Genomic DNA, 21,516 nt, shown 5'->3' on the forward strand with positions numbered 1-21,516 from the left:
TTTTATAAATAAGGAAACTGAGGTAAACAGGGTTAAATGACTTGTCTAGTGTCCCACACAGCTAGTAAATGTCTGAGGTCAGATTTGAACTCATAAAGAGAAGTTTTCCTGACTTCAGGATGAGCACTCTTCTTCCACAGTGCCACCTAGCTGTTCCACCAAAACAAAAACTGTTCCACTGAAGAAGCAGTCTAACAAAAATGAAATTTTAAAAAAAGATTCATGTCACCAAGTGATTGGGCTTACTTTAAAATATTACTGACCAACAAAGAAGCAACTTTAAAAATTTTCTAAATCATAATATTCAAAAGAGAAATATTCCCTAAATACTGATCTGCCAGGGAAAAACAGGATTAGTTAATTTGTTCAAGTACCATTTATTCTTTTCCCATCTACATTAATGAATTATTTGTTTCAAATATCCTGCTTTTGTTAGTCATTGACAGAATTAAAAGGGTTGTGAAAAATTAAAGTATATCTGATAGCACAACACAAATCCAGATTCTTCAGAAGTATCTCTACGTATTAATACATAGAAGCTCAATCTAGGAAATTCTTCAAAAACAGAAGTTTAGACAGAAATCTGATCAATATGTTCACTGTTCTTCCTTAGAGCAATATAATAGAAATCTATTATCATGCCTAATAGAACAATACAGAATTTGGTTAAACTATAAGCAATACAGCAAAAATATTTTAACAAGATTTTCACAAAATTTTATATAAAAAAACAAGCAACTGAAATTAAAATCATACTTTAACAGGAAAAAGTCTCACAGTTCATAAAAGAGAATTTTGACATATTTTGTTAATGTTTGAAAGTGAATTTCTAAAAATGTTTAACCATGCTTTACCTCTCGTATCTCATGGCCAGCTCCTCTGTACGACTGTAAATCCTCCAGAATGCCTTCTGCATCTTTTAATACTACATTCACCTGATTATAAATTTCCTTTTCAGATTCTGTGGGCTGGGCATCTAAATACCAGGAAAGTACAAGAAAGTTATAGGGGATATATATGCGTGTGCATATGCATATATATTATATCATGACGTATATCACAATAAATCATTGAGTAATCTTTCTGCATAAAAGCTTTATTTCACATATAAATTTACAACTCAGGACAGATGTGTAATGGGGTTTTTTTGGTTACTTTATTGTCTAGATCACCACCTGCAATAATGAATTCAAAGAACCACCAATTAAAATTTAAAACTATCATATTCTATTTTTTCTATTATGTTCATGGTAATGATGATATCCTATTTAAAAGGCTTCAACTATTCAAACTGAAGGTCTATTCTCATAGATTGAATAATTTTTTATATAGATTCAAATTTTCAACTATAAAGTTATTGCATGGAACATATTTTTAAGGCTTTTTAAAAAAATCCTTTCCTGTAATAAGTTCTTGTTCAATATCAATAATACAGTTTATTCCTCAAAAAGCAAAGGAAGAAGCAAGTAAAACCAAAACTTGGTCTATATAATTAATCACATATATTCAACTATATTCAACCTCAAAATGACTTTGCAGAAGACACTAATTTTGAAGTGGTCCCAAAATTTTGAAAAAGTACTTGTGGAACTAGATAAGGTTATCTAATTACAAATAGCACAATGCTAGTCACAAAGGGTGTCAGGCACATAATAATACGCTGAATACAAAGGGCATCTTTATAGTTTGCTATTACTCTAGCTAACAGAAATCTCCTAGAAATATTTCATTAGGTAGAGGAGCAAAGTACTCTACAAAATAAGACAAAATTAAAGTAGGGTTGCGGCGGGGCTGGGGCTGGAGGGAGGAGGAAATTGGAGAGGGGTGGGTTGTGACTGTGTTGATTTAAATCTCTGTTGGGAGAAACTCTCTCTACCAATGTAGATCAGCAATTGGTCATGTAATATACAACATCTGCCAAGTGGCCTGGGCCCCTGCAAGGTTAAGTGTGTGGCTCATGATCATAAAATCGTGTGTCAGAGGAGAACTTAAACCTAGGTCTTCCCCGACTTTCACAGCAGCCACTATGATAACTTTAAAAGGATATATTCTATAACAACGTATGGCTATTTGTGTTATATACTTCTTATTTCAATCCAATTCAACAAACACTGTACCCTGAAAGCAATCCCATACAAAATAATAGCATTATAATTTCTTTAAGAATTTAGAGAGGGATTGTACTTGCAGAATATTCATTATTTTATCAGTTCTGAGGTTTTACCTTATCAGAGGGAAAGTACACACCTACAGTGTTATGTTAAGGACAATTATCAATTTTGAGATTTGTTTCTCTTCAATTTAAAAATGAATCTTTTCCATTTTTTGTTACTTCTCTAAAACTGGGGAAAAAATTTAGCTTTGCAAAAGTTTCTGTCTTTCTCCCACGACCACCCTTAGAAAGTAAGTCACAAAAGAATAAAGAATAGAGAGGAAAGAGGCAAAACAGTAAAGGGATGGAAGCAAAAATGACAATAGCTGAAAAAATTGTCATGATTCTCTTTTATGCCATGACTAACTTCATAATACTAATTCACTTTTCATTACACAATACTTAAAGTAGTTAAAAATACACTAAAACTTGTTTCTAAAAATTCTCAATTTTTGACAATTACAGTATTGAAATTTTATGTAAAACAGACTTAAAATTTACTATGATTCAACAATAAAATAAAGCTGAATCTATTTGTTCAATTAACATTTAGTAAATGCTTTAAATAGTGCAAGGAGTAAGTATGCATTCACATATTCATTTATTAAAATACTCTATCCGGGACATTACCCTATACATAGAACACAAATGTTTATTGAATGAAGTTGGGTTTTTTTTTTCCAATTCTGTTTCAGTATTTCTAGATTCTTTTTGACAGAAAACTTTAAACATAAAAATAATATAGCTGTGTCCAAACAACAATTATCTTAAAACAACCATTTATATTGGCTTTTCAGTATGAATGACTTTTTAGCCTACATCACTCAGCAGTAATAGTTATTTTTTAACTGGGATTTTTTCCCAAAAAATATTAATTCAAAAGATATTAACCAAGTTTAGCTTTTGAAAATACTTACTCTAGGTGCAGTTGAAAACAATATTTTCACAGGCAAAAATATTGGCTAGTAATCTTTTTTGCATAAAGTAATTCAGTTATAAAAAATATCATTAAGAAATACATTACTGAATCCATTTAATAGGAATTTATGATGATATTTAAGATACCTGCATAATATCTATAAGGCATTTCTAAAATTAGAAAACATTTACATTAAATCATGCAAGTTTATCTGTGGATGACTAGCTGTTGACAAGAAAATGACATTTAGACACTGAGACTAACATACAAACAGAACATTATCAAGTAGCCTTAAGTAGATCTCGCAAGTGGTTATTATTGTTTAAATTAAAACTTTAGCAAACACTAAGAAATTTTTAAAAATAAAGGGAAAGATTGTGGTTTCCTCTTTTTAAAAAACATCTAGCATCACACTAAACAATTTTTAGACTATCACAGGAAAGTCACATTTATAATTTTGAAAGCTGCTGAAGACTGCTGTAGAAATGAAGACAAAAACAGGAAAAACAGCAGACAGGTAAGCACTAATTTGCTGATAGCAATTCATGCAAGAGGAGTGAAATGCTAAACACAAAATAGTATAAAAATGAGGCACATTATAGCATTTCAAATAATATCGGCATTTTTATGTAATGCAATCAAGACTTGTCACTTTTGTTTTTCTTGGCAAATCACTGCTTTACAGAATTTGAAGAAAAATGTACTATTTGTCCACCTAACAAAAGAGCATTCATTTGATAGTAACATAGTGGTACATTTACTTCAACCAGTAGGCATGCACTGATTGCTCACTAAACTTAATTCTAAAAGACATTCATGAAACAACGTGGGCATGTTTTAATTACTTCTTTTTCTGTTTAACAATGAAATAAAATGCTTTAAAATTTTTGAGAACATTGTTTCCAAAAATGGAAAGGATCATTAAATACGATGGTAAGTTCAGAGAAAATGGTCCCACAACACAAAAGGACACAAAGATAAGAAATACAAAGAAAAAAAAGGAGTCTCAACTTGGCAAATTACTGCAGTATACAGTGACTTTATGGATTCTTCACCCAAAAACAAAAAAATCCCTTGTATGAATTAAAGTAAGCTACGATGTAATGTGACTCCACTTTGACACATACACAAGTATATGCTCTGGATTTTTTTTTTTAACAGAGATGCTAACAAGCAGACCAGATATTTAAAAGAACAGATGACAAGTACTGGAAGATAGCAAGATTAAAAAAAAAAAAGAAATAGAGGGATTAACTTATTGTAAAATGTTTAAAGGCAGTCAAAGTGGTAAAAGAGATATAAGTAAAGAGGAAGTGGAGAAAGGGAAAGAAAATTCAGGAGATTTCAACAGAAAGAAGAGAAGGGATGGAATATTATACTGTTAAAAGGTCAATAATAATAAGAATAAAAGTATAGCTAAGCTTAAAGGTATAGTTCAATTAAATTCTCATTTCAATTGAAAATGATCATCTCAAACTCATTTGTTCCCTGATTTCACTTTCCTTAGAGACAAATGGAAGCATGTGTGTGTGTGTATGCGTGCCACACACACATACACACACACACATAAATATGTATATGTGTATTCTATGCATACTCTCTTAGCTCAAACAGGCTGAGAAGTGATTTTATTTAGCCACACTAAATAAAACATTATAATCAGAAAACACTTTGAAAAAGTTCTATGCCTTTGAGCAGTACTGTATATTGTCATTAATGCTTTTGGTTTTTGTTTTGTTTTTATTTAAACCAGACTGTGGTTTCATTGGTATAGCCAGCTCCCAGTAAAGTCTTTGGAAGTCTCTGGGGTACTAAAGAGGTTAAGTGACTTCTTCAGGATCACACAGAGGCAGCACAGAATCACGTATTCCTGATTGTGAGACTAGATTTCTAATCACTCAGCCAAGTTATCTCTCCTCTCTTCCTATAATCATTACCAAATACATGGAATAGTTATATACAGAAAACTAATTAAGCTTAAAGTAACCCTGATGCATGAAAATCTGGACTTAAAATAGGAAAAGTGATCAGAGGAGGATTATTTTTAAATTTTCAAATGGGTATATGCTAGCATTCTTTAAAAGTAACTATATCCTATATGAAATTACAATTTAACTAATATTCAAACATTTTAAATTAATGAATTTATTTCAAACTTATTTCTAACCTAAGCCTCACCTAATTCTAACTATGTGATATACAGGGCCAGTTCTGTTACACTGGCTTACAAGACTAGAAAAATTCTAAATGACATAAAATATCTATGTAATAGAATGATGTAAAGTTATATATGACCTAAAAGTTGTTGCCAGACAAAAGTGAACAACTTTATGCAAGAAATTGCTTATTTTCCAAAGTACATGCTCAACTATTCTTTATCATTACATAAAACACATAAGAACTAACAAATATCCTTTCCAGATTTTTAAATTGAGAAGGGATAGAAAGTTAACACGAAAACAAAAGATTGGTCTGACTGTAGTACAACTAGGGTACAGGAGTGTCTGTACTAAGAATAACTACTTCCTTAATGTGACTAAGCAATTTTATGAAGGTGTATCTCCGAAAATGATATAAACTGGAAATCATTCTTATGCTAAAAACTCACATTTAAACTTAAAATAAGTGCTAACAAAGGCCAAACTACATTTTAAAAAAATTTTCTCCACTGATACTCTGCCCAGAAGATAAGTTAAACAAAAAAGTACAAATTCGATCACATATGCAATTATGTGTCATTTTCAAATTTGATGTATTTGCTTATGGAAAATTTATAAATTAGTCCTTCACTGACATTACTGGGGACCTTTTTTGTTCTCACTAAATCATCCACTTGAATTTTATGAAACAAATTTGGAATAATAAATTTTTCTTTTCCCAAGAGGAAGTAGACCAAGACTAAATAAATTTCTAAATACTGTATTAAATTCACTGTTCTTCACTAGGCCACAGTCACACAAAATTAGGTTTATACAAAGATCAAGTGCCAAGTCTTGAACAAGATCCTGACCTATTAAAGCCAAGATTCTGTAAATGCAAGGCATCTCAAATTAAGGAAAGGAAGAAGCCAGGAGTCGGAGTAGCAGATAAAAATACAAGACAAAGTTTAAAACAGACATATATGGACTAAAATACAGCTGAAATGTAAAAGCCTCATCTAAAAAAGTAATCTTTAATGTCAGCAATCTGCTCGTCATTCCCCAAGCTGATGCCATTGAAATACATGCTTTACATGCACTTAAAACAGCGGTATTAAATTGTTGAGAAGGGCAAAGGAAATTGTTATTAATCTTCATATATTTGGCAAAAAGTTGACAAATGATTATCTTATTGATGCTAATATTAAAGAGAGCGCTATAAATTGGCACAAAAGTACAAATTTCTTAAACTACAATTGTTTTACTAATGAAACACAATATTTGGCCAACCAGACCATAAAATTCATCTTAAAAATATAGATTAGCTAAAAATCATCATGTTAACTCTTCACTGATCCTGGTTGACAGGAAAAAAGCAAAACATCACAAAATATAACTATATATTGTGTAACACTGCAAACTACATTAAGAGCTAGGGAAATAAAATAATTCATGAAAAAAGAGGCAATTATTTCTCTGGTAGGTGATTATCACTAACCAGAAATGTTTTAAATTTTTGCTTTCTTCAAACAGTTCCTTCAAAAGGGTTTAAACTTATACACAACTGTAGAAAATATAATGAAAAATAAATATCTTCACCCTTTCCTAACAATTTACTTTAAGTTCAGCTAAAATGGTAACATCCAAACTAAAACAACTATTTGACATAATTTTTAAAAAATTTGATAGAAACAAGCTAAAGCAATAATGGACAGCCAAAAAGCAAAGCAGTTCCACATGCAGAGCAATCAATTACACTTACCTGCCATTCTTAGACCATATTACAATAGGTCATGCAACATAAAACAAACAGAAGGCAAATTACTTAAAGGTCTGTGAACCACTTTCTGTTTTTGTTTTTAATTTTCATTTAGCATCAATTCGGGAAGAGGGGCAAAGAATATATGACTGAGATGCATTAAAAAATTTTCAAGCTGCACAAAGTAGGCAATTCTCTGCCAAAATTGACTAAATTAGGTTCACACTTACCTTTTAATATTATGCCCAAATTACTGAGCTGTGAATGGCCTTCATGAACAAATTTATAAATAAGATATTAAAGTACTGGGACAAAATAATTCAATATTGGTGAAGTTATCTTGAAATACAGTACGTTACCTCCAGATATTACTTCTCCTAATAAATCTGGAGATGCTTTTCTAGCAGCATTTCCACCAAAATTATTTCATTTAAATGTTTGTATTGATAGATCTTGAGATAAGAGAGTATATCCTTCTTATAAATACAACTACACTGCAATAAAGCAAAATAAATGTTTATCTCAATTTGATGAATGAAATAATATGGGCTGTTTCAAGAAGGCAACAGAAATTTTATCCAACAATTCATAGCTCAGTCATGCAAAGCGGTTATAAAGATGGCTAAGTGAAGACATTCATTTAGTGCAAGACAAACGCAGTCTACTGCAGGCAAAGAGAAATAGATATATAAAATCATCTTCTCACTTTCAAAATCAAGGAAAAAATTTGGCCCCTGCTCAAGGTCTGTGCATGTCAAAACTTTAAGAAGATTCCCCATGTTAAGGTACCTGTCAAGACAAGAATGAGAAAAGAGAGAATATCCCTTTATAAAAAGATACATCTGAAATATAGTAGAAAAATAGTAGAGCGGAAAGAGAAGCTCTTCAGGTATGAACTCATCCTTCAGGCTACCCACTCTGTGAACAGGCAAAGAACAACCTTTATTCTCAAGGTATCGACCTGTAGGACCTAGAGGTGAAATGTGGTTTTCCTGTATAAAACGACACATTGTCACTATATTTCTTCTCAAAGTTTTCCTAAGAGGTTTGATTAAAGGCCTTATAGTGAACAATTCTTTCAGTATTTCAATAGTGCTAGTGTTCTGAGCATTTGTATTCTACTATTTGATCAAAAATAATTTCATCTGAATTTTTTATATTATATTTGAGTAGACTTTATCTTAAAATTGAATATTAAAAAATTATTGCACAGGTATATTTTAACTCTTTAATTTAAAAGTTTTCTATAAAACTTACATGTCAATATAAGTAATAATACTCTTTAAAATTTTGGACAACACTATTACAAAATCAAGTTTCTGATTTTTTATCATTTGATCAGGTCACCATCTAGTAATGGAAAAAAACTAAACTAGACTTGGTTATGTATATCCATAGTTACTATCAAACTGCTCAGCATAGTCACTAAAGCACACAATGAGAATTTTCATCATAAGGCTACTTGCTTCATGGACCAATGAGAGGACAGCACTGGATACAAAGACTCAAATGATATTAGCAAATGAAAAACCAAAAAATTATGTCACAATGTTCAGCAACTACTAGAGGAAAAATCATGCAACCTCTTTTTTCCATGTTTTACCAACAAATTGGCTTGCCTTCACTGTGGTGGTAGAAATAAACAATGTTTCACCATTACCATAATGCACCAACTGTGAAAGGCTGAAGAGACTTACTTTCAAAATCCAAGAAAAAATGTGCTGCATTGTGGTCTATGTCCCTGGTTAGCACCTTAATGAGATTACCCATGCCAGCAAACCTAAAAATAAAAATGGCAACATCATTTAGTTCCAGTAAAAAAAAAAAAGTTTTAAGCAGAGGCCTGGGATTCATCGAGGGCGGCTTTTCCATGGCTCCCCAGCAGGTGCAGGTCAGGTTTATGGGTTCTTGCAACTGAAAGGTTAGGAACACAGAAACATTTGGCTCTTACTCCTCCCACTTTTGTACTTCTCAAAAAAAATATCAAATCATAAAAAAGATTAGATTTTCCATATACTTGCAATATTTATTTTTACTACCAACATCTGTCACTACATTACATACTTCATAAATCTTCTAATAAAATACTGAAGGCAGGAATACAAAAAGAAAAAATCTTCAACTTAAAATTAAAACATCCAAAGTAGATTTCTCAGAATTATATTACATCTGAAATGGAAAAGTTTTCTATTATAATGATGTTTGTGTTGCTTCTTTACTAGTTATACCCCTATTCTGGACAGCAAGGGAATGAGTTCAAGTTATTAACTACTGAACAGATTAAGTTAATTTAATTTTTACCAAAATTTCTCATATTCTTGCCCTTCCATTACACACACACACAGAGGGAAGGTGTCTTTTCTATTAAAATGTACATTCACAGAAAACTGCAATTCTAATATCCCAGTTAAATTTCAATAACAATCTGACTAAATTCTCATGAGACAAAGCCTGTAGAGAAGACCAAAGAAAAACTATGACAGGTGTTATCTAGAAGTAGCTGGTGAGCAATCTTTCTATAACAATAATTCAGACTTAATGTTACTGTCTTACAAAGCAGTCTGTCTTATAATAAACAGTATATCTGTGTAATCTGCTCCTTTCTGTACCCCAGTCTACATAATTTTCAGATACTTTAAAGCAATGGCCTAGAGAGTTCTGAAAACCACAGGTTTTAGAGAAAAGAAATAGCTGTATTATTTATTTTATATCAAAGCTTAATCAAGACAGAAATATACAGCAAAATCTAAATTAAAAAAAATACTACAAGCCAATAATGAGCACTGGAATTATTTTCCCTTTTAAAAAAAAAAAAATAGTATACTGTCCTCAGTATATGAAGACTGTAGATAATGATGTATAAATGTCACCTCATTACATAAACATCATTTTGAGAGAATAAAGGTCAAACATAAATATGAATTCATACAAATATTAATAACATACGATGTATCAATTTAAAGGAAAAACATTACCCTCACAAATAGTTTTTTTTTAAAGCTTGAAATTTCTTTACTAGTTCTACTCAATGCAAGGATTTAGAAGATTTATAAAAGATAATTTCATGACCACAACAAAAATATGTGGCTTCATGCTATAAAGAGATATTAAGTTATCCAGATAAAAACTATCAGTTTTTGCCAAGGCTAATATCACTAAAAGTATTCCTAATACTGATGAGATTTTTAATATACAATCTTTAATTCAGATCATTTTAAATTTAGCCCCCAAAAATGGTATCCTTTCTTACAACTAGTAAACAACCTTTACTTTTCCTCATAGTGATAAGCAAAATAGGAGGTAAGATTATATAGAAGCCAAAAGTCACAAAATAACTGCTAATTTTTACCCCCAATTTCCTTCAAGAAATCAACAAGCACTTCTTATGCACTTACAATGAGCTCAGCACTGGGGATACATGGAAGTACTCAACTTACAAACAGGCTATTTCAAAGGTTCTTAAGTATTTTGGATGTGTTTCTTAGGTTCCCAGGCTAGCCCATAAATGACTGACTTAGTTGAATTAATAGTCTATGTTCTCTGCATCTTAGGGCATGGCATAACTAGGTTCAAAATAGAAGACACTGACAAGGAAGAAGAGAGTTTTATACTCCTTTCCTACATACATACAAGGATAACTAGAAACAAAATTTTGAAAAAGGCAGAATTTACCTTTAGTATCCACTCAACTATCTTTTCATCCCACTCTTCTATCCCCAGTACCTCTCTCTGTTTTCCCAGGCACTCAGATTTTCAATATCCTCAGCCTTATTAAGGCTTCCATTATGGTACTCCAATCAGGCCTATGTTACCTTCCCAAAGTATTCCAAGCTCCAAAACTGCTTATGTTCCTTCTTTCCTAATTAAAACTCCCATCCTCTCAGTATAGTAAACCTTAGATGTTAGGCATTTAATTTAGCAAGCATTAAGCACTATTGTAGGTGCTAGGGATTAAAAAATGATAAAGGCACAGTTCCTGCTCTTAAAGAGCTTGGAACCTAATGGGAGAATGAATTATATACACAAATAACACAAAGTAAACTGTAGGTTCAAACGAAAGATCCATGTAAAGTGCTATGAGAAAATCAAAGGACAATTTACTTCCTTCTTAGAGAGAAAAGAAACGTGAGAGTAAGAAGGATAAGTGAAAGTTTCGCTGGGATTATGTCACCTTGGATCCTGCCTGATGAAAGAGAATAATTCCCATGAGTAGAAATGAAGCAAGATGGGGAAGAATTTTTCTTCCCCAAGAAGGCAAGAAGGCATAGAGAATGGAAAATGATGGTGGAAAATGCAGGTACAGAAAAGAACAAGACAAGAACAGGGGAAATAAGTCATCATATGAGACAGAGGTGAAAACATCAACCGAAGCTGGAAGAAACCAATATGGCCAGACTCTGAATTCTCCCTAATGAGTAAATGACTCTTGATTGATCTTTCTGTTTTGTTTCTGAGAGAGGAGGTGTTAAACCCCAATGAATTTCTACTTGGCAGATTATCAAGGTAACAAAATAACCTTAAAAATTGGAAACTGTGGGAGAAGTCTGGTCCCAGATGGGGGACAGCGCCATTTCTTTTAAACTATTTCTACTTTTCATAACTTTTCCCTTTAACCACTTTTAAACTTCAATTCTCTAAAAGCTATAAGCTTTTTTCAAAATGGCTTCTATGACAACAAGGTTGATGGCCTCCCCAATGAAGGAACTGAAAGTAAGGGCAATCATTTTAATTTATGATATAAAAAGGTTGTACATAAATTGGGGACTCGAATATAACAAAAATAGTATTATGGTAGAACAAACATCAAAGGTACCAAGAGATGGAAACAGCATAGGGTAAAATGAAAACAGCACAGGTTTTAGTGTTTAAAAAGAAATAACTTTAGGTTAAAGTTTTAGTTCTCATATTTGATAACCATCTAATCCTCTAATCCTAAACAAGACATAATCTCCTAGAGGCTTAGTTTTCTCATTTGTAAAACAGGAATAATACTTTCACCACCTACCCTCACAAGATTATTGAGACTATAAATATCAACTTTTGTAATAAGGTAGCCAGGTTGTTTCCTTTAAAATACTAAGTTTCATTCTTTACCAATGCAGAGAAAATAAGGGATAATTCTATAGGAAACAAAAAGAATATACAGAGAAAAAAATCCTTTATTCATCTTTTTTATAACCATATGATTGTCAATATTCAATTCAACCTATTAAAAACGTATGCAGCCACTATTTGCAAGACACTAAAGCACTATAAAGATAAATAATTTCATGTCCTCAAGGAAGTTAAAATGTTAACAATTTTTCATACCTAAGTTTTCCTTTCTGCTAGAAACTAAAATAAAACATCACTTTCTACAAACAAATTACAACTCAAACTGGATAAGCATAAATACCAGGCACCAAAATGACTTTGCCATTTTTGACAGGAATAGCACAATCATCAATAAGATACTAGCCAAAATGTGACCCACCCCTCTTCAAACAATATGTATCTTGACATTTCAAACTCTCTTTTAATCAATTAAATCCTTAAGCTAGCTGACCAATCATCTGATACACTGAACCGGAAGGTCAAATCCCGTTTCTATTTAGCCAATGTACTAATAATGATTTTAACATTTTAAAATACAATAAAATATCATTTAAAAATGTAAGATCCATTTTTAGCTCCTTGCACTATACAAACTGCCGGCCCTTTAGTTTACTGACCCCTAAGTTACAGAATGAGTTATAATCACTACATAGGCTACAATGTAGGCTATTACAAACCTACGTCCTAAGTTCTTAGACGTTTTCAATTCTTTTTTTATGTTCATTTTTAATTCTGCAGAGCTTGTGATCAATGACAGACAACACAATTAACAATTATATTGCTTCTGAGGGGCAATGAAATCTTCTTTTCCAGCTGTTGAAATATGGTCCTAAAGAAGTATAACTTTACTGTCAAGTGCTGCTAGAAATAACCAGTTTACAAACCTCCTTATAAAAATATAAGAGCCTCTGGAAAACAGGATCTCAAAGATGATTCACTGTGGAACACATACTTAATATATCTGTGATCTTCAAAGGTACTTTGAAGTCTTACCTGATTTCCCCTCTCTCCCACCAATTCCTGGTGCTCTTCTCTTCTCTAACTACATGGTCCTTAACTACCTCACATTGATGTGTATTTTTTCTCTTATTTATATTGTCTCCTCCCCCTATCTGCACATTACAACATAAGATCCTTGAGCAAGGATTGTTTCATTCTTTGTACCTACATAACAATAGGTGTTTTTAAATGCTTGAGAACTATTCCCTCAAATGGTGCAAATCACAACCCATTCGTGACTTTTCATACAATGCTCATCCATGTTCTCTCAGAAATCTGCTAAACCACCCTGTGTTGAATTATTTTCAGAGGCTCTTATTCTTAGCCATCTTGTTTGTCAATGTCCACTCCTCCATGAGAGCCAAGCAAAGGAAGAAAGGAATGTGCAAGCTGAAACAAAAAAAACGAAAAAATGAGGCAAAGACCCAAGTACTTTGACTGTGCTGAACACAGAAGTCACAGAAGCAGAGAGGTAATGCCAGATCCCTGGTCACATCTGGCAGAAACCTTAAGTAGACATCACCCTAGTGAAAGACAATAACAGCTCTCCTACCTGATGCAGAACTCTCAGTTCTACCATAATCTTATCATTATGTGATTCCTCCCTAACAAAGGACATTTTATCTTTTAATCCAATATTTACCTGCTGCCTGAAATCAATTCACTTAATTGTGTGCCATAGACCCTCCTGTTATTCCGGACTGATTAGGATTTTTCGGTAGCTAAGTGTAGCACTTATATAAGTCTACTCCATTTTTTGGTTGGAAAAAAAATTATTTTGAGAGGCAGTGTGGTTTAATTTAAAGAGAGCCAGCAGGATTTGAAGTCAGAGAACATGAGTTTGAATCTCAACTCTGCTATTTACTACTACCTTGTGACCTAATTTACTACCTGAGCCTCAGTTCTTCATTTGTAAAATTAGGGAAGTTGGATTAATTGACCTCTGAGAAACCTTAGAGTTCTAAATCTATAATACTATGTTCTGCCCAAGTATTGAAAGCTCTTTAAGCCTTTTTATATTTCATGGGCGTTAAGTGGGACAATTAAACTGTCTGTTTTCCCTCATTCTCCCTATACATACATACATACATACATACATACATACATATATATATAGATAGATAGATATAGATATAGATATAGATATATATGATTAACCTGCCTCTCTGTCTGATCATCTATTTCCTGAATTAAATCCCTCATGTCATTTCTGAGGCATAGGTCATCACTGGGAATAAACTGTTGACTTTGAGTCATGACCCAACTCAGATTCTTTGGAGACATTCCAAAATTCATAACAATATAGTTATCACCAGGATAATACTTATATCTAAAAAGACAGGCTTTTATGCCAGGAAACAGAATAGGATCATTAATAGTACTGCAAAGATATAGTTCCTTTTAAGAAATTAAAGAGGCTAAAGGCCTTTATGAGACTATTCATAAAACAAAATACTTGTATGTCATAAATGCTTCTTCCAAGAGAATTGAAAGGGTCTGAATATGGTCAACACCAAAAAGCATCATAAAAATTAAACTGACTATATCTTAACCAAAAGAAAATGATTAGTTGTTGATGTTAAAAGTCTTATCAAAATCGGCTATCTATGTAGATTCAGACCTTTGACTACTTAGAGCCAAGTCAAAATTAACACCAAAACTGTAGAGTGTTGGTGAGAAGGCACTGCAATATTTATTTACAATCCCAACAACTTCACACTGACCTATTAGTCAAAGAAACCATAGTTCTTACTTCCTTCTCTATTTCCTGTTACTAAAATTTGTTGTTTATAGCTTCAGAAAAAGTTATTTGAAATTTCTATCTTCTAAAATTCTTTGTCTTAAAAGAAAAAATCATAATTAACAAAATCAATATTCAGTGTTAAGAACATATTCTAATATTAGACATTTTAACATGTTATTTAAAATGTATTTCCAAACTAGATTTTAAAAACCAAAAAAACTTTCAAAAATATTTAATAATTCTAAGTTGCTTATATAAACTAACCTTTCTACAACTGACCTATAAACTAAGCTCTTCAAGGGAAAAAGCTATTTTTCAACAAAAAAGTTTAAAATTTGGAAAACTTTTATTTTGTTATATAAATGGAACACAGATCAAATGACGTCAATCTCCAATTGGCCTGCATTAAAATATCAGCACATATTAAAAAAAATTCCAAATAACCAAACTAAGTGGTCAACAAACAAAAATTTATACCAAAAACTAACGATATAAGGAAGTCAAGGAAGGTTAACAAGATTTCAATAAAATTTAAAACAAAACAAAAAGAATTCCAATAGTTGTCTAATTTTTTTCAAAAAGAAAAGAATTTATAAAGGCAACTGATTCCTGTACCAAATAATACCTCAAAAACATTTTTAACTTCTATATAAAGGAATAAATTTCATAATCTAAATTTAAATCACAGAAGAAGCTAGGAGGTGCAAGGCCTGGAGTCAGGAAGAAGTAAGTTTAAATCCAGCCTCAGATATTTACCAGCTTTGTGACCCTGGGCAAGTCATTTAACCTCTGTCTGCCTCCATTTCCTCATATGTAAAATGGGGGTATATGAGCATCTATTTCCCATGATTGTTGTGATGATCAAATGAGATAATATTTGCAAAGTGCTTTGAAAACCTTAAGGCACTTATATAAATGCTAATTACTATATTTTTATCCAACTGAAATAAAACAGTAAAAAAAAATTTTAGAGATCAGAGGTTACTACAGAGATAAGATCATTTAAGTCTAACCTCATTATAAAGTGAACAAACTGAAGGACAGAGAAATTAAATTGCCCAATAATATGGCATTTAATACATATTTCTGGAATAACATAAACATTTGTAGGTAGCAGAAAATAACATGCATGGAATTCAGGTGACTTGCATTCAAATCCTATCTCAAACACTTACTAGCTGTGTGAACTTGAACAAGTCACCTAACTAGTTTGCCTCAGTTTCCTCAACTGTTAAATTAGAATAACAATAGCACCTACCTCCCAGGGCTGTTGTGAGGACAAAATGAGATAATATTTGTAAAGTTCTTAGCACACAGTCTGGTTCATAATAGGCACTATAAAAAGCTAGCTATTATTATTAATAACATTTAAGATCAAAATAGCAACTTTATATTATACATCTGACTATATGCAGTAAATCAAAGCTTCTCTCCCCTCTGGTTATTTGTGATTTGTTAACATTAAATGTGAGCAAACTTTTTTTTTTTACTGGACCTATAATTTCATTCAAATTCAGGGAGATCCTGGTGGTGAGCCTTTACCAACATAGACTGCTATTTCTCTGTGACTTGCAGTCTTAGAGAATTGCCTACGTCACTGGGAGGTTAAATATCTTGTCCAAGTACATAAAATCAGGCAATTGTGTCAGTGGCAGAACCTTCAACACTGGTCTTTTTGACTCAGGCTGGTGCTACCTCTCAAATAAAATGTATTGAGAAAAAAAGATATGAGCTGAATTTTATATCTTAAGTCTCTTTCAGCTTTAAGTGCTATGATTTTATAAAGCAAAATATTTATATACAGTCAATCAAACACTGGAGGAAACCTTAATTCAACAAGTTCTACATTCTTAGATGAACCTTCTATTTATGAATCCATTATAAATAATCCAGGACCATAATATAAATGAAAAATAGAGAACAAATGAATATTTTTTAAACCAGGTTACTCTAAAGTTATTCAACTAATGTTTAGGAAGATGCAAATATGGTTTGTGTGTGTATGTGTATATGTGTGTGTGTCATACAAAAACTATAAAACAGTATAAACTGTCTACATTATCAACGTTTTCGAGTCTAAATTAGCTTTATTGTACACAGAACATTCCCTTTAAAATAATATGGGCCTCAAATTGTTAAGATCAAGTTCTAACTCTGGCAGCCTAGAAGTAAAGAATTTCTCCAGATCTATTTAACACACACCTCTCTTTTGGGAAGTGATGTCAGTATACAAAATAAACTGTACCAGCTTTATTTTGTGGCATTTAATTGAGTATACTACCTTGTATCAACGACTTACTTTATGAGTACTCTAAAAACAGAAGACTTGTCTCCTTCAAAAAAAAAAACTTACTAAAGAAAGTAAATAAAAATAAAGTTAAAATATGGGGCTTATATTCTTAGCTACTCTAACACTATGTGGCATTAAAACATCACAAGTTGGCTGGCTACCATTTTTACTGCTATCCTACAATGTCATTATAGGACACTTAAGTAACTCCTTTGTACGCAAAATCAAAAGGAGTCACATGGACTAACAATCATCTCCTGTGACTAGCCAAGTTTAAACAACAGCAACAATTTTCAGAAAAATGAATTTTCCAAGTGTTATGCACCACGGTGCCAGTCTATTATTATTATTACTACCCAAAATGAAGTAGCATGTGATAAAATGTGAATGGAAAAGCATTTTACCTGCATATTCCAGAGTTCAATATTCTTTGTTTCTTGATAAAATCACTAACACCTAAAAGAGAACAGGAATCTGGACTCTCAGGACTGTGTTGGATGTTGAAGTCATCAGATCTTGCAGGGGAAACAACCCCGAACTCAGGTCTTAGCAGCTAAAAGGAGGAAATTATTTTCATGTGTTTTGTATTAATATACTAAAACAAAAATTTAACAAAACTTGTATTATAGACCCAACTCAGTCCATTCAATATTTACTAGAGACTGAAAAGAAATCTGTTATTCAAACTATAAGGTAGATTTGATTTTATGACCTTAAAAGGGCTAAATTACTTGAAGTATTATTAGCTGTAGTGTAAACACCATAATAGCACAACTAGAATTCCTTATTTTAAATAAAGCCCACCCTTCTGAAATTTCAAGCTAAAAAAACCAATAAAGAAGGCTCTATTTTACTGTACAAAAGTTTAATCTTGGAAATTTTTAGTCTAGAATGTTACACAGGTTAGAAAGTTAAGTTCTGTTGGCCCGGGTAATGGTATAACATAAGCTATTAAGAAATGTACATACTCTGACATGCAATTCCTGATTTATTTTGCAATGGTAAATTTATTACTGAATCCTCACTTTTCTTCCTCAAGTACCAGAGTGCACATACTTATTTTTTTAAGTAAATGAAAAGTATTTTGTTTTGGTAATTTTAGACCATTTTTAAGATAAATGGAAACAGATTAGGGTAGTACAAAAGCAAGACTAGCTATCACTAAATCAAACTGAACAATCCAAAGTCACAATAACACTGAGTGTAGAGTCTAAAGATTGGCATAAAGGAAATTTCTATCATCTGGAGAGAATGTAAGGGAGACAAGTGAAGAGCTAAGAGTATGTGCAATCAATCAAAAAAGAATTTATAAAGCACTTACTATTAAGTGCCAGATACTGTGCTAAGTGTTGGGGAAATACAAAGACAAAAATGATACTGTCCTGGCTTTAAAGAAGCCTATGAGCAAGTACTACAAAAGTACTTCCAGACTTAAAAAAATGAACAAAAAAAAACTAATTAGTATCTCAATCTTTCAACTAAATATGTTCAAATCAAGCCATTCAGTCATTTTTCTTCTATGACCATATAGTATGAATCTTATAGACGTGAAAATGCTATTTTCTTTAGAGAAATTATCATCATTTTTGCTCAGAAACATATTTCTGCAGTAATTTTACAGTTAGCTAATATTACATTTTTCACACATGGAACCACAATGATATGTGATAAATAATTTGTTCACATAATAAAAATAAGCTACAAAGAATATGATGTAAATGCAGCTGTGAATATTTTAATTCAAAGTTTCTTAAATACTATCAAAATAAAAGCTATTAAAACAAGGATTTTCATAGAATGATTAAAATGTGTACAGCAAACCTAAGATGTACCCCAAAGTATGTGTCATGCTGAATTATACACCACACACACACACACACACCTTTTTCAAGAAATCCACAACCGGGTGAATAAATTCAAATATTGAAGCACCCACTATGGGAATGGTGCATCCTAAATGTTGGGGAAATAAAAACCAAAAGTAAATAATTCCTGTCCTCAAGAAGCTTGCATTCTACTTATAATTTCTAAAGTTAAATCATTTTGTTTTAATAAATGTTAGTTGCACATTAAATAATTCAAGTCTCTAAACCAAATGCAGGACACCCAAATAATATAAGTCTCCACCATGAAAGGCAACATGGACCAGAGAAAATATTTCTTCTGCCTATTGAGATGATTGTCCCAGGATGCTCTGAAGGAAATTTGTTCCTACAGAAAGAGGAGGAAGAGGGGAGAAAGAGAATGACGGTACTACAAGGAAGAGAAGGAGGACACCACAAATACTGCTCCCTCTTAATGGAATCATAGAATAGAGATGAAAGATCCCTTAGAAGTAAACTAATTATTCAAACCCATTCCTGCAGTAGATATCCCTTCCACAAAATCCCTAACAAGAGGTCATCTAGTCTCTGCTCAAAAGACTTCCAGAGATAGAGAACTCAAGACTTCTAAAGGCAACCGAAATTGTTATGAAGTTTTCTTCAGATCAAGTTAATATGTTCCTGTCTCTAGCTTTTATACATTGATCCTAATCTACCTAATAAATATTTGAAAGCAGCTATACTATCATCTCCTCTGCTCATCAAGTCTTTTCATCTCCTGGCTAAACATTCACAGTCAATCTTTAAACCAAGTGATTAAAAACTACTCTTTGAGCAAAGCCATTCAAACAGTTCTAATACACGTAACCATACTATTATCTATCCTGGTTGTTTTGTTGTTGTTATTGTTTTCTACTATTATTTAATAAAGGTATATTTGGTAAATGAATTAACTAATTTGTCTTATTACAAATAATGTCTATTTTATAAACATGGGTTATAATATTTCCTAGAGGTTTTTTTCGTTTTTGTTATTTTAAGAGCTCTGAACTGGGTAGCTTAATAAAAAGAATACTAGAAAAGATTTGGAGTCCTAGCTTCACAAACTAAATGACATCAAAGAAAAATCACTTATTTCTGGACTTCAATTCCTCCATTTGTAAAAGGAAGAGTTTGGACTAGATGGAAATTAGAGTGATTGAGGAAAAAATGAAAAAGAAATGAGACCTATGGAAGAAAAAATTGGAAAGGGAATTAACAGCTTGATATAAGAAGTACAAAATCTTGCCCAAGCAATAAAGACCCTGAAAATTAGGGCAGACCAAACAGAAACCAATCAAGAAATATTAAAATAAAGTCAAAAGGCTGAAGAGGAAAAAAAAAAAAACAACAAGAAAATCTTAGGCATCTTACAGCACAAACAACTGAATAGGAAAATAGACTATGGAGTGAAAAATTAAGAATTATTGGACTATATGAATGTCACGACCCAAAAAAAAGTACCTAGACATGAAGTTTCAAGAAATTTTAGAAAACTGTCCAGATCTGTTAGAACCAGATGGCAAAGTGGAAACAGAAAGAATCCACTGGCCATCTCCCAAAAAAAAACCCAAAATGAAAACTGCCAGGAACATCATAGCTATAACCCAGAGCTTCCATCAAAGGAAAAATATCGCAAGCTAGCCAGAAAGAAAGAATGCAAGTTGTAAGGAGCTACAGTCGGGATTACCCACAATTTAGCAGCCATAAAGGAGGGGAGAACTTGACATAGGATGTTCAGAGGATTTGGGCTAATAGCCAAGAATGACTTACCCATCAAGACTTTAATGTAATAGAGGAGCTTCATAACCACCCCTTGAGGTAGGTACTACAAATACTATTATTATTTTACAGATGAGAAAACTGAGACTCTGAAAAGTTAATTGGATTGTCCACAGTCACATAATTAATAAATGTGTAACCCACATCTTTCTAATACCAAGTCCAAAACATAATACACTCATTAAACCATAAGCAAAAATAATTGTTTAGGAATAAATAAATAGAAGGCAAGGTTTACTTATAAGCTCATGGCCCTCACCCATAAATGATAGATTTTAGATATGTTTATTTATCTATCACAGTAGTTTGATTTATAAGAACCAACAATAACTTAACTAAAGAAAAATATATACTTATAAGTATAGCTTAAAATTAACTTGATATACACTGTGTCTAAGTTCTTTCAGGAAACGTAAGTATTAATGTTTTTTAACTAAGAAATAGCACCTCTTTTGCTCTGATCAACTCCTCTCAAAGATCCTGAGGCAAAGGCATAGAGACTGTGGGCATTCTAATCATCTGCTACACTACCTTTTAACCCCACTTTTTGTCTCATCCCCAACCTTTTCAACCCTGCAGTTCCTGTGTCCCATTCCAACTCTGACACTCTTTCCACAGTGCTCTCTGTAATTTCCATTTCATAATGAACTTAATACTCTTTATTCTGCATCTCTTCTTCTCACATAACTTCCATCTACTTGTACTCATGAGACCTGGTTTGCCCAAGATGACACTGCATCTATAACCATCTTCTCCTACTTTCAAATTAGATACCAC

General features: G+C 32.2%; 1 protein-coding gene across 5 annotated transcripts in view; it reads right to left on the minus strand.

Moving 5' to 3' along the window:
- FAM49B (family with sequence similarity 49 member B) overlaps positions 1-21,516 on the minus strand; it is a 201,009-nt gene that overhangs the window by 29,365 nt on the left and 150,128 nt on the right. The window contains exons 1-4 of one of the 5 annotated variants that reach the window (XM_027845521.1): positions 18,978-18,998; positions 17,500-17,648; positions 7,675-7,757; positions 855-976 (exon numbers count right to left, since the gene is read on the minus strand). In XM_027845521.1, the coding sequence (XP_027701322.1) occupies positions 855-976; positions 7,675-7,747 (195 nt within the window). In that variant the 5' untranslated portion in view covers positions 7,748-7,757; positions 17,500-17,648; positions 18,978-18,998. Of the gene's footprint in view, positions 1-854; positions 977-7,674; positions 7,758-8,665; positions 8,749-17,499; positions 17,649-18,977; positions 18,999-21,516 lie in introns of those variants that run through there. The other 4 variants (XM_027845522.1, XM_027845524.1, XM_027845525.1 and 1 more) reach the window with 4 other exon arrangements.

The sequence above is a fragment of the Vombatus ursinus genome, unplaced genomic scaffold (genome assembly GCF_900497805.2).
Source record: "Vombatus ursinus unplaced genomic scaffold, bare-nosed wombat genome assembly UNPS02014973.1, whole genome shotgun sequence".
Classification (NCBI taxonomy): domain Eukaryota; kingdom Metazoa; phylum Chordata; class Mammalia; order Diprotodontia; family Vombatidae; genus Vombatus; species Vombatus ursinus.